A 12,227-nucleotide genomic window follows, 5' to 3' on the forward strand; every position below is an offset into this window, starting at 1 on the left:
GAGTTTCAGGTGGAGATGGAGGTGGATTGATAGAGTTGATGATGAAAGAAAAAGGAATTTCTCTTCTGATTGCTTCTATTTTCTCAGTGAAATAAGAAGCTTGATGATCAGCTGAGAACAGAGTGCGGAGGCATGTCTGAGGTTTCAAAGAGAGGGAGAACTTTTCATGTCAGAGCCGGGGAGGTTGCACTGACTTGGGAATGGAGTAGGTTTGCCAGGCTGGGCCCTGGGGTGCACTGTGGCTGGGAAGCAGTAATCCACGGGGTCCTGAGGCTGGGTGTCACAGGAAGGAAGGAGGTTTCAGGCAGGAGAGGATACAGCATCTGCCTGAGCCTTTCCTAGCTCCCCAACCTGGAACCTGAGCAACCTGCCACCATAGAGGGACCCCCAGCTTGCTTTGGGGCAAGCTGTGGCTCAGGCTCTGTATCTGGGAGAATCCTGAGTGACCTCAGGCCCTTAGCAAGTCCTCCTTGCCCGACTCCTGGGAGAATCCTGGTTTCATTCCCAAAATGCTTCTTCCACTGAGAGTCACAAAGCAGGTGTGCCTTCCTCACCAAAACCTGCGTGCCTTCACTGTGTACCAGCGCTGGGGCTGACAAGGCAGAACATGGCCTCAGAAGCTCAGACACTCTCCGCATTTCCAAGCATCTCACAGAAATGGCACATCCACTTCCCATAGGGCTGTGTGACCTATTGGCACATCAGCTGTGGGCCCTTGGCTGGCCTGGCCTGGCAGCTTCGATTGATGGGGATTCTGCCTTATGAAAACCAGTTAATTACTGCGTTTAAAATGCATTCTCTTAGAGATGCAGTGGTTCAGTAACAAGGGACTCTAGGATGATCAAAGGAGACGTGAGTGAAGGGAAACATTCCGCTCAGTGCAATTCTCTCTCTGGCCTCCATTACACAGATGGAGAAAGTGAGGCTCACAGAGAACCTGGCACCTGCCCAAAGTTATAGGCTGAATCAGCAGCAATGCTGAGACTCTGACCATGAGATGGATAGGAGAGGCACCCCCAAGTCTGATGTTTCTGTGGGGCGATCCTCCACCCCACTGATCTAGAGGCTGTGAGAGTGTCTGGGGCAGGGTGCTGGGAAGCCTGCCAGGCTCGGCTCTCAACCCCCCAGGCAGAGCTCTTCCTGTGGCCCAACTCACAGAAGGGTGTTACCTGCTAGTTAGCACAGCCTCCAACCTCTGAGTTGTTATGGAAACCAAACCTGGAGGGGAAGGGAGGGAGGGCAGAGAGGAGGGTGGCAATTCCCATAGTCACTAACAGTGTGGGCTTCACCATCTCAAGATGAGGGCGGGGCAGGAAGAAGGCTTCCCTGTGCTGGGGCTGGTGATGGGATAGGATGCTCACCCACCACCCTTGGCTCTTTCTGTGCCAGGGCCAGCAGTCCCGTTCCAGCTGTCTGCCCCTGGCTAGCAGCATAGTCGTCACAAAAGGGGAAGACTGGCTTGGAGGAGGGTTTTGCCAGCCTGAGAGGGGCAAAGCTCCATCCCCTCACGCAACCACACATTTGCCACCTCCACAACTGGCCCTGTGTCATACCAGGCATTCCTCCTGCCCTGCCACACTCAGAGGACCCAAAAGAGGCTTCAGTGGGGATCTGGGCAGAATAAAAGAGGACAGCAGCCCCCCATGTCACCAACATGGTCCCGGACATTCAACATCCTTACCCTATAAGTCCTCTTTTAAGACTTCCTCTAACTTATGATTGCTCTCCCAGACAGACACACGGCCACCAGCTGCACTCCTATTTCCAGCCACTCAGCTGGCTTTGCAAGCCTGCCAGGAGCACAGATATGGTCCTCCCTTATTCTGTCATTAAGCTGTCCTTGTCACCTTAGGACACCAGCTGCCTAGAAGGCAGACAATGAATGGAGGCCAAGCACTGTCTGTGCTGGGGACACTGTGCTGGGGGCAGCTTCCACCCTGGGATGGGAAAAGACAGGCAGAATCTAAGCTAGAGACAGGCAGAGTTTTCAGTGGAGACACCAGGGGACAGACTGGGTCTGTAAGGGACAGGAGGGAAGAAAGGACAGTTGGTTCCCTCTCAGACCTGCACACTATTCCACTCACTCCCTGAAACTAGAAGAGACAGACTTGAAACCAGTATCCTGGGCAAGGGGAGCTGCCTTCCCCGGCCACACTCAGTAGACTAGCAGCCGGAAAAGGGGCCCAGCGCCTCTGGCCAGAGCCGTGGTTTCCATGGGATGGACACATCAGCAATATCCCGGGCCCAGCCAGAAAGTCCTGTGGCAGCACCATGTCTGGATAGAGACCGAGAGAAGAATGTGGGACGGAGGCATGAGGGTCTGAGCTATCGTGGAGAACGGAATAGCTCTCAGAAGTTGAAAGGGACCTTGGATCAAATTAACAGGTGTATATGGGCCAGAACAAGCACAGTGACTTCTGCTCCCCAGCACACGATGGGACTGCATCTGACTGCCACACTGGAGAAAGATGGGCATGCTGAAGTCCATGCAGGCGACAGAATGGAAACCACGCGACAGAATGGAAACCACACCACAGAAAGGGTCTGGTGTCGCCAGAGGAAAGCATGCTCTGGTAATGTGTCTGCCGATGCCCCATCTGTGTAGGGCTTTGTAAGGAGAGATCAGCGTGGTGCATAGGGCCAGGTGAAGATGGAGGGGCTCCTCCAGTGGATATAGAAAAAGCTAGTGTCAGCCCGGTGTCAATTACAGCCAGACCTGCGGACCTCAGGGCACCAAGCCCCTTGACTCAGCTGGCCAAGTTCTTTCCTGTAGGTATCCAAAGCCTGACGGGGAACTGGAAAGCTGGGAACAGACAGGAAGGGCCTGGAGGTCCAGATCACCTAGCAGAGGGAGTCTAGTGGCAGTGCCAGCCCACCCTCACACTCTCCCAGAGCCACGGGGCTGACGTCCTGTGTCTGACATCACTCAGACACCTGCGTCAGGCGCACTTGGTTAAACATCAGACATGCAGAGTCCAGTGTCCTTTGCTAAACACCAGACACCTTCGGTTAAATGTCAGACACCCTGGATGCAAAGCCTTTGATTAAATGTCACAAGTTACTTGCCACTGTTCCGATGACCTTGGTCACACACCGGCCATGGTCCTCATGGTCATGTGGCCCATCTACTGCATGTCAGCATGCTCTGCTGGCACAGATCCCTGACCCCCAGAGACCACCTTCTTCCTCCCGTCCCTGTGGAGGCCACAGATCGGCAACCGTCTGAGTTCCAGGAGGGGACCCACAGCCACTCGCCCTGCTGAGCCTCACTCAGACCCAAGAAGCACAGACCCCAGGGAGGGCATCTCGCCTCTGAAGGCTGCTCCTCCAGTGGAGACCCAGGGCCATCCCTGGAAGATACCAAGGGTCTGGGGCCGGTGGACTTGTGTGGGAGGCGTTCTACCGCCCTGGGGCTCCTCATCCTGTCCCTGTCTCTTCTTGGGTTGCTCCTTGCCCGTGAGTAGCTGAAGAACAGATATTCAGGCAACCTGTCTTCCCATCTTCCAGTGCCTCTGTCTTGGGAACTCTGGTTTTTTTCAATGAGTATTCAGGCTACCTCCGCCTCATGACTTCAAGGACTTCTGAGCCAGGCACAAGCTGATCACAGACCACAGAAGATGTGGACCAAAACTAGGTGCAGAAACGCACTTGCTTCCTGTATCAGCTGACCGGAACCTCCTGGAACACACGCTTCCCTTTCACTCTGATGTGTTCCCCGCCGCAGACCCCACATGTGGCTTCGTGTCATGGGCTTCAGTGGTATGGAGACAGTGGCAGAGTGGCTGCCTCCTAGCACCGGTTTTCCATGGCACTGTCACCAAGAGAGCCACCTGGAAGCTTGCTGTGTGGACATCCTTGCTGTGCGGCACTCAAGCTGAAATCCTGTGTTAGGAGGGTTGAAATCCAGAAGAAAACCTGAGGGAGGCCCTGGGCTATCCACAACACTCCCCCACCCCTCCTTGGTGGGAGGGGGCCAAGGGAGAGGGCTGGTCGGGGAGGGCAGGCGGAGGTTCTACTTTGTAATTCCCAATAACTGTGGTTTGATTCTGCAGGTATGTATCAGAAAATATAAAACTAGGCAATTTGTCGGCTCTTCGAACTTTCAGAGTCCTGAGAGCTCTAAAAACTATTTCAGTTATCCCAGGTAAGATGCCCAGGTTTGCCTCTCAGATCTCAGCTACAAGTGACTCTCTCTCTGTCTTCCCCACCCCTCTCCTCCTCTGACTGTGTGTCTCGTATTGGCGTGTTGTCATTGTCTCGTGTGTGAATTTCCCTTGTTGCAGATACACAACTGAATTTGTGGACCTGGGCAATGTCTCAGCCTTACGCACCTTCCGAGTCCTCCGGGCCCTGAAAACTATATCAGTCATTTCAGGTGAAAATCGGGTTAAACGCCAAGGCTGGAGGGATATGCCTGGGCCTTCCCAGCCTCCTGGGAGCCAAGGCAACCCTCCAGAAGGCCTTTTGACTGTGCCTGTCACCAGAATACCCTTCCCAGGGCTCAGGTGGCAGGGGCTATTGGCAGTGGACCTGCCTGTCCCCCTGGCACCTCAGAATGGGCTTCAGGCTGCCCACCCCAGCAAAGCCCACTCTCACAGACACCAGGGGGCATAGAGCACCCCACGGTGGGGCCTACATTGAACCCAAATGTTTTCCAAGATGGTAGACTGCTTTTCCAAACCACACTCAGCTATTTGAATAGCTAAAAGATTTTACATGAATCGCTTCAGCCCGAAATGTCAGCTTCTGATGAGGAAGCCAAAAGAAATATGTGTGAGGGCACCCCCATACACACCCGAAATGTAAAAGGAAAACTCCAGCACAGTCTTTGATGACTGAAGGCCTCGGCCTGCCTTGTGCCCTGTCTGGTGGGATGAGCAGGGCCAGGGCCCCAGCCCTGTTTGTGAAGCAAAGCGTACTCTGTGGACAGGCGCCATCGGGCCTTGGTGTGCGGTAGAGGTTTAGCAAACCACGCATGGTAACCTCAGGAAGAAATTCTCCTTGGCAGATGTTGGCAATTGCGCCTGGGAAGTCTCCTAAGCCCAGGTGGCCTCTCTAGAAACTGTTCCGTTCGTCCATCCAGGAAAACTCTGAAAAGACTGTGATTTCTGACCCTGGTTGTGTGATGTGCCCGTGCTGAAGCTGAGTTCCACCTGGGAGACGTTCCTATCCTAAGTTTGAACTCTCCCTCCCCAGACTCAAAGCTCCTCCTCTTTGGAGGAACTTCCTCTGGAGGGGCAGTGCCCAGAGGTTCCTGCCAGGAGTCTTTTCTGAAGGCAGCCACACTTAGAACTGGGGAAGTTGCTTCTTTTAAGAAGGCAGCTTCGCCGGGCGCGGTGGCTCACGCTTGTAATCCTAGCAGTTTAGGAGGCCAAGGCAGGCAGATCACCTGAGGTCAGGAGTTCAAGACCAGCCTGGCCAACATGGTGAAACCCCGTCTCTACTAAAAATATAAAAATTAGTTGGGCGTGGTGGCACACTCCTGTAATCCCAGCTACTCGGGAGGCTGAGGCAGGAGAATTGTTTCAGCCGGGAGGTGGCGGTTGCAGTGACCCAAGATCACACCACTATACTTCAGGCTGGGAAGACTCTGTCTCAAAAAAAAAAAAAAAAAAAAAAAAAAAAAAAAAAAAAAAAAAAAAAAAAAAAAAAAAAAGAAGGCAGCTGGAGATAAGCTGCAGGCTGTCATTCTGGGGAGGTGTGAGAGCAGAAGGGAGGATCGGTTGAACCAGATGGCTACATCCACTCCTGATGTGGAACCTTGTGGCTTCCAGGCCTGTGGCCTGCTTTGAGCTGTTATCTCCCCCAAGGAGTCAGGGCTCCCATAAGGAATCCGGACTCCCCCTTGTAGGGCTAGTTATCTTGTCAGAGGAGCCCCCGTTTATACCGTGTTCACGCTGAGCTTTCTGGCCTCTCAACCCCCTATCGTATGTTCATAAGGGCCACATCTCCCCTGGGGCTCCCACAAGTGGCCCAGACCCCTGCTAAGGGCCCGTAGCAAGGGGGCAGTCTCCCCACTGTCTCCCATGGAGCCACCTGCCTGGAGACAGACATCACTGCCAAGGCATACATAGACTCAGAGCCCACGTGCTCTGTCCTCTAGGGCCCGGGACAGCCTCACAGGCACACACCCCACCACAGTAGACAAACACACTGACCACAGGACTCAAGGCATGTTCCTGGTGTGTTTTATAACAAAGATTTACAAAGGGAAATATTTCTTGGTCCTGGGGAAAAGGAGAAGCCCGCCAGTCTCAGCCTAGCTCCGTGGGATCTCTTCAGAGCTGCCAGCAACCTGGTGAGACAGCAGGCTCTGAAAGTGGCCATTCGAAAAATGCCATGGTCAGCATTACGGAAGGCTCTCGGGAGGAGGTATCCTCTGAGCTGAGTCTTAAATAGCCCTAGTTCTCTCTAGACTCAGTCTCTTTTCCATAAAGTGAGAGTGAAATCAGAGTTGGTGGTTTCCGAGGGCTCTTCCACCCAGCCTGTTAATTCAGTGGCAGGAGGATTTCCCAGTCAGTCTCCTGGGGCCCATGCCTTCCTGGGTCTTTTCTGAAAGAATCCTGCAGTTTCGTTGGAGAAGTGAAGTGATGATTACTCATATTGTCAGTATGAGAAATGTTCAAAGGGATGAGTTACCCTTGGCCAGTGTCTCCACAAAGCAGGTCGGGGGTGCTTTGCTGGCCTTGAACGGGATATTTCAGCCCAAAGAGACTTTAGCCTAACAGCTGAGGCAGAGACCAGTCTGGGTATTCGAGCTGCTGTCCATCATCCTCACTTTGTTCCCCTGGAGACATGCAGGTCTCCAGGCCCAGTAAACCCACCAAAGGGTACAGGAAGCTCTGCTGCAGATGAGGAGCTCTGGGCCGTGAAGTGCTGTGAATCCCACCACCACCACGGCCGTGGGCCCAGACCCCCACTGCCCAGGCAGTTGCCAACATCTGCCAGGACGATTTCCACAAGGAAGGATGAGTGCCTCTGAGCCCTGGGCGGGCAGCAGCATCAGTGGCACCATGGGGAGGTCATCCTCTCCCCATCTTGTGTTTGCCCACTGTGGCCTCCTTGCCTGTGCGTCACAGACCCAGCAGCAGGCACAGAAGCCACAGGTGCTCCTAACACATTAACCGGCTGGACAGTGGATGGATGGAGCTTAACCTGAGATCTGGCCGCTTGGACAGGGACATGAGGGGCAAGGCCGTGCCGCTCGCAGAGGAGCCCCTCATTCCCCATGCTCTGCTTGCACTTGTCCTAGGAGAGTCGCTTAGAGCCAGACTGGTGTCTACATGTGCTTTTCTGTCATTCGCTGTGTGGTGCTGGCTTCTGCAGGGAGCTGGGCTGTGCACCTAACAGGTCACAGCCTCTCGGCTGTGGGGAATGCGATGGATGGGGGGGGGCGGTCCTAGAGGGACAGGGCAAGTGGGAAGATGCAACCCAGGTCAGCCCTGCTCCTGAACCTTCCCTAAAGGCAGACCTGAGCCAGCGCAGGCCCCTGAGACATCACCCACAGCCCCCAGCACACACCTGACCACAGCCCCCACCCCCTACCCAGCCAGACCCTGCGCCCCTAATTTCCTCCAAACAAGCGATATTCCCTGGGCACCAAAGAGAGCCGGCCCCCGCAGTGGGACAGGAGGACCCCCTAGCATGGATGGCTCTGTTTCTCCCAGCTCAGGATTGAGGCCGAGGCCCCTTCGTTGCCTCCATCCCCTTTTCCATGGACGACATTCAAAGCAGTAGGCCTGGCATACCTTGAGACCAGCCAGAGGGGGACATGCTCTGAGTGTGTGTTTTCTCAAGGAAGCAGCACTTTCTACATCCCTGCCATGTATTTGGCTGGTAGAGAGCAAGGAGGAGCAGGGGCCCTCTGAAAATACAAGGCCAGCATGGACTCCTGCCCAGGGATGTCAGGACACAATCTCAGCTGCTGAGGAAAGCGGGGCTCGGGTCTAAAGCCTAGGAGAAGCCTCCCTCATTCTGCCCCACCTCCGATTGCCCACTCTGGCCCCAGCCCAGCTCACCTCAGACCTGGCCCCCAACAGTGGAGCACAGAGCTCGGTGCCCGGGTGACCTGGGGCTTGTCCTTGCCTTCCCCAGGCCTGAAGACCATCGTGGGGGCCCTGATCCAGTCTGTGAAGAAGCTGGCTGATGTGATGGTCCTCACGGTCTTCTGCCTCAGCGTCTTTGCCCTCATTGGCCTGCAGCTCTTCATGGGCAACCTAAGGCACAAGTGCGTCCGCGACTTCACCACGCTCAATGGCACCAACGGCTCCGTGGAGGCCGACGGCTCGGTCTGGGAATCCCTGGACCTCTACCTCAGTGACCCAGGTGCGGACTCGCTCTGCAGCTGGGGAGGGCTTTGCCAGACCAGCAGGGCAGGGGTGCCTCCCACACAGGCATCACCAGAGGGCAGACCTCCAGGGCTGTTCAAGCACCACCTCATCCCCCAGAGACTCAGACTGAGGACAGACAGGGAGCAGACCTGGGGCCTGCCTTGTGACTTCTCGGGCTGGTTGGGGAGGTGATGCGTGAAGAGCAGGAAGGATGGAGTTAGGTGGAGGGGCAGATGGGGGGACAGCAGCTGCAGCACTGGGAGATGGGATGGACCCTAGAGTGTTGCAGTGGCAAGGTGACCAGCCTGCCACAGAGTGTCAGCTTAAGAAAGAGGGGGGACACAGAGCCGGGGTAGTTGGCTTCAGGCTAAAACCCCACCTACCTGGCATGGAGATTTCCCGGTTGACATCAGTGTTCCTTGCTAGGATGCTAATTCCATATACGTGTACCCCAGAACTCTGCAAGAGGGCTGGAGCAAGCCCAGTGGTTGTGCCAAGGTGTGTGAGCCCCTCCGATGTTTCACTGCTCCATGGCTCACACGCCCACGCTCCAGGCTGACGGCCAGCACCACTCTTGACTAGAGCCATTGGTCTGCTTCATGGCACATGCTGGCACAAGGCCAGATTCCAGGCCACAGGACCCTGGGCCAGGATGACCCTGAGGGCCATTCTGAAGTTGGGGCCTCTTCCATACACCAGAGTCCACTTTGGAAAAAGGAACATAGACACTTAATGAGTAGTTCAGCAACGGCCTTATAGCAGCGGGGCTGAGACTTCCGTGTGCTCCTGAATCACCTAGAGAGCTCTGGAAAACAGGCTGTTGGGCCCCACCTCTGGAGTTTCTGAGTCGGTGGTTCTGGGTGGCAATCGGGAAGTTGCATTTCTAAGCAGTTCCCAGTTGATGCTGATGATGCTGGTGTGAGGACCATGCTTTGACAGCTGTTGCCTAAGACAAAGCCAGAAGGCGGTGAGTGTCGGGACTGATGACAGCCAGAGAGAAGAGGACAGGGTGGGGTGTCCTGTCTGGGGCAGTGCCAGCCCCATCCAGACAGACCACGGGGTTGCCATGGTGACTATGGCAGGCATCACTTCCACCATTTTGTGTGACGGAAGTGAGTACAGAGCTGTGCAGGAGCTGGCCAAGGCCCCGCAGCGACTCGGCAGCCAAGCTGGGAGTCTGCGCAGGCCCTTGCCTCCTGGCCTTGGCGGGCCCCCTCAGTGGTTTCGGGCAGGGCGTAGAAGCTTCCTGGGGGGACAGCTGAAGCCCTGCCCAGAGCTTCCCATGTCTTCTGAGAGCATGGGGCACTGGCGGCAGGATGCCTGCAAAGGAGCAGCAGGAAGGCCAGAGGACCAGCCGGAGTTGCCTCAACCCTGGCCAGGCAGAGGGCAGGGGCAGGGCGGGTGCCGGGAAGAAGGAAGACCATTAGTGAGGTCCCCACCTCCCCAAAGCCCTGGGTGCAAGGTGGGAACTTTTGCCAGAGCACCCTCACCGTCATGATGTTTCTCTTACAGAAAATTACTTGCTCAAGAACGGCACCTCTGACGTGTTACTGTGTGGGAACAGCTCTGACGCTGGGTATGTGGCACCGCCCACCCCGGGTCTCCTTGTCCTGCCAGGGGAGTCTCCTGATGTTTGCACAACTGACTGTATTTTCTATTTATGCCCTGATCCCAGGGACAGCAAGGCCTTTTGTCTCCCTTCCCTGCCAGGACCCCGCCAGCTTCCCCACCCTGCCCCCAGCAGAGGAGATGGCTGCTGGAGGAAGCCAGGGGCAGAGCTGCGGGGAGAGCTGACGGAGCCCTGAAGCTGGGCTGGGACTGGGGGATAGCTTGAGATGCCCTGCACAGCCCCGCCACCAGCCCGCCACCAGCTTCATTCCCTTCCAGAAGCTCCCCAGAACTGCTCCCTCCAACTCCAGTCTTCCCTCCCTCGCTGCTGCTCTGTGCCTCGGAGGGAATGTGCTTTCCCCAGCACCCTGGACTTCCCTCAAGATGCCCAGTAACCATGTGCAGCTTCCGGGGCCCTGTGCACACCCGGGTCCAGATCAGTGTGACAGTGCCATGCAGTGTTGAGAAGGGGTCACAGAGGGTCACCTCATGGGAGAAGTACTGAGTGTGCTGCCTCCTTCCTGTCACCAAAGAGATTGTCTGGAGGATCTTGGGGCATTAGCAAGACACAGAGGTCCCTTGGCTGTATCCATCTGCTTGCTAAGTCCCTCGTGTGTGTGTGTGTGTGTGTGTGTGTGTGTGTGTGTGTGCGTGTGCGTGTGTGTCTCACACACGCACACGCACATGTGACCCCAGACCAGCATTTCCTCTTTGGGAGAGAGGCTGTCACCTCCAGCTCTGTGAACATGGATCACCTCCCTGAACCAGTGCCTGTGTGCACCGCTGCACAAATGGGCTCCTGACATGGCCAAGCCCCAGCCCATCCCCTCCAGAATCATTTCTCAGCCCCAGGGCCCTGCCTTTGCCCTGGGCTCGTCCTGTTCAACTTGGTCAAGGCTCACTTCTCTCCCCAACCCTGCTCTCCCCTGTGCCGTGCTGTACGCAGCTCCTCATGGGGTAGACAGGCAGAGGAAGAGACATGAGCCAGGCCTGGTGCTTCCTCTCTGTGGGGAGAGGCAACTTGATAGCAGCTGAGGATGGAGTGTCATATGGGCAGAAGGGAGTTTGATTTAGGCCTGGCAGAGTACAGATAGGTAGAGTAAAGAGGAAGATAGTGTCCCAGTGGGAGGCACAGCACAAACAAAGTCACAGAGGCAGGGCCCAACAGTGTGGCACTAGGTTTTATAGCTCAGCTGCACAGAGTGGTGGGGCATACACTGGGTTGCCCGGGGAGAGAGAAGTCTGGCCCAGCAAGGGTCTCAAGGGCAGCAGACCCCTGACTGCATGGAACAAAGCCTCTGTGTGTGGCTGCAGGACATGTCCCAAGGGCTACCGGTGCCTAAAGGCAGGCGAGAACCCTGACCATGGCTACACCAGCTTCGATTCCTTTGCCTGGGCCTTTCTTGCACTCTTCCGCCTGATGACGCAGGACTGCTGGGAGCGCCTCTATCAGCAGGTACGTGTGTGCCCAGAGGGACAGGAGGTATGGGCTCAGGGTCCAGGCTACACAAGTGACTAGCCAGATGTGGCCCCAGCAGCCTCCCCACTGGTGACAGCTTTGGAGGGGACAGGGGACAAGGACCCTTGCTTCTGAGGGAGAAGGGATCATCAAGCAAAGAACCTTTCTTTTTGCTGGTGAGGAAGTACCAGTCCCTTTATATAGGATGCTCTCTGCTCTGTGAGGGGGACACTTTTCCTCTCTGTAGGATGGAGTAGTCTCCCTTGTGGGCACAGCATCCCCCGAGTGTGACATTCTGCCTCCCTCCTTGGGTGGGATGCAGCCCTGCTGTGTGCAGGTCACTCTCCTCTGCAGGTCACACATGTCTCTCTCTTTAGGTGGGACATGCTCTACCCTCCTCCCTAGGCTGTGGGTGTTTGCACCCCTGGCACAACTAGACTAGGTGACTTGGAAATGTCAAAACCCAGAAGGGGCCCCAGCGAGGGTGACATCTGCCCCTTTGATCCCACAGACCCTCAGGTCCGCAGGGAAGATCTACATGATCTTCTTCATGCTTGTCATCTTTCTGGGCTCCTTCTACCTGGTGAACCTGATCCTGGCCGTGGTTGCCATGGCCTATGAGGAACAAAACCAAGCCACCATCGCTGAGACCGAGGAAAAGGAAAAGCGCTTCCAGGAGGCCATGGAGATGCTCAAAAAAGAACACGAGGTGGGTGAGCAGTGCCACCAAGGAGCCCCAACTGCTCGCCTGATTATGGGTGCCTATAGGCAGGGTAATTGCTGGGTAAAGCTGGTGCCTGTGGGTGTGCTGCATGCTGGGTAAAGCTGGT

General features: G+C 55.9%; 1 protein-coding gene across 9 annotated transcripts in view; it reads left to right on the forward strand.

Annotated features, from left to right (window-relative positions):
• Positions 1-12,227, forward strand: part of SCN5A (sodium voltage-gated channel alpha subunit 5) — a 101,337-nt gene that overhangs the window by 31,161 nt on the left and 57,949 nt on the right. For 5 of the 9 annotated variants that reach the window (XM_017508376.2, XM_017508379.2, XM_017508382.2 and 2 more), the window contains exons 6-10: positions 4,284-4,375; positions 8,095-8,325; positions 9,843-9,906; positions 11,253-11,394; positions 11,909-12,106. In XM_017508376.2, coding sequence (XP_017363865.1) covers positions 4,284-4,375; positions 8,095-8,325; positions 9,843-9,906; positions 11,253-11,394; positions 11,909-12,106 — 727 coding nt within the window. Of the gene's footprint in view, positions 1-4,052; positions 4,145-4,283; positions 4,376-8,094; positions 8,326-9,842; positions 9,907-11,252; positions 11,395-11,908; positions 12,107-12,227 lie in introns of all 9 variants that reach the window. The other 4 variants (XM_017508378.2, XM_017508383.2, XM_017508381.2 and 1 more) reach the window with 1 other exon arrangement.

This window comes from Cebus imitator, unplaced genomic scaffold (assembly GCF_001604975.1).
Source record: "Cebus imitator isolate Cc_AM_T3 unplaced genomic scaffold, Cebus_imitator-1.0 Scaffold391, whole genome shotgun sequence".
Taxonomy (NCBI): Eukaryota; Metazoa; Chordata; class Mammalia; order Primates; family Cebidae; genus Cebus; species Cebus imitator.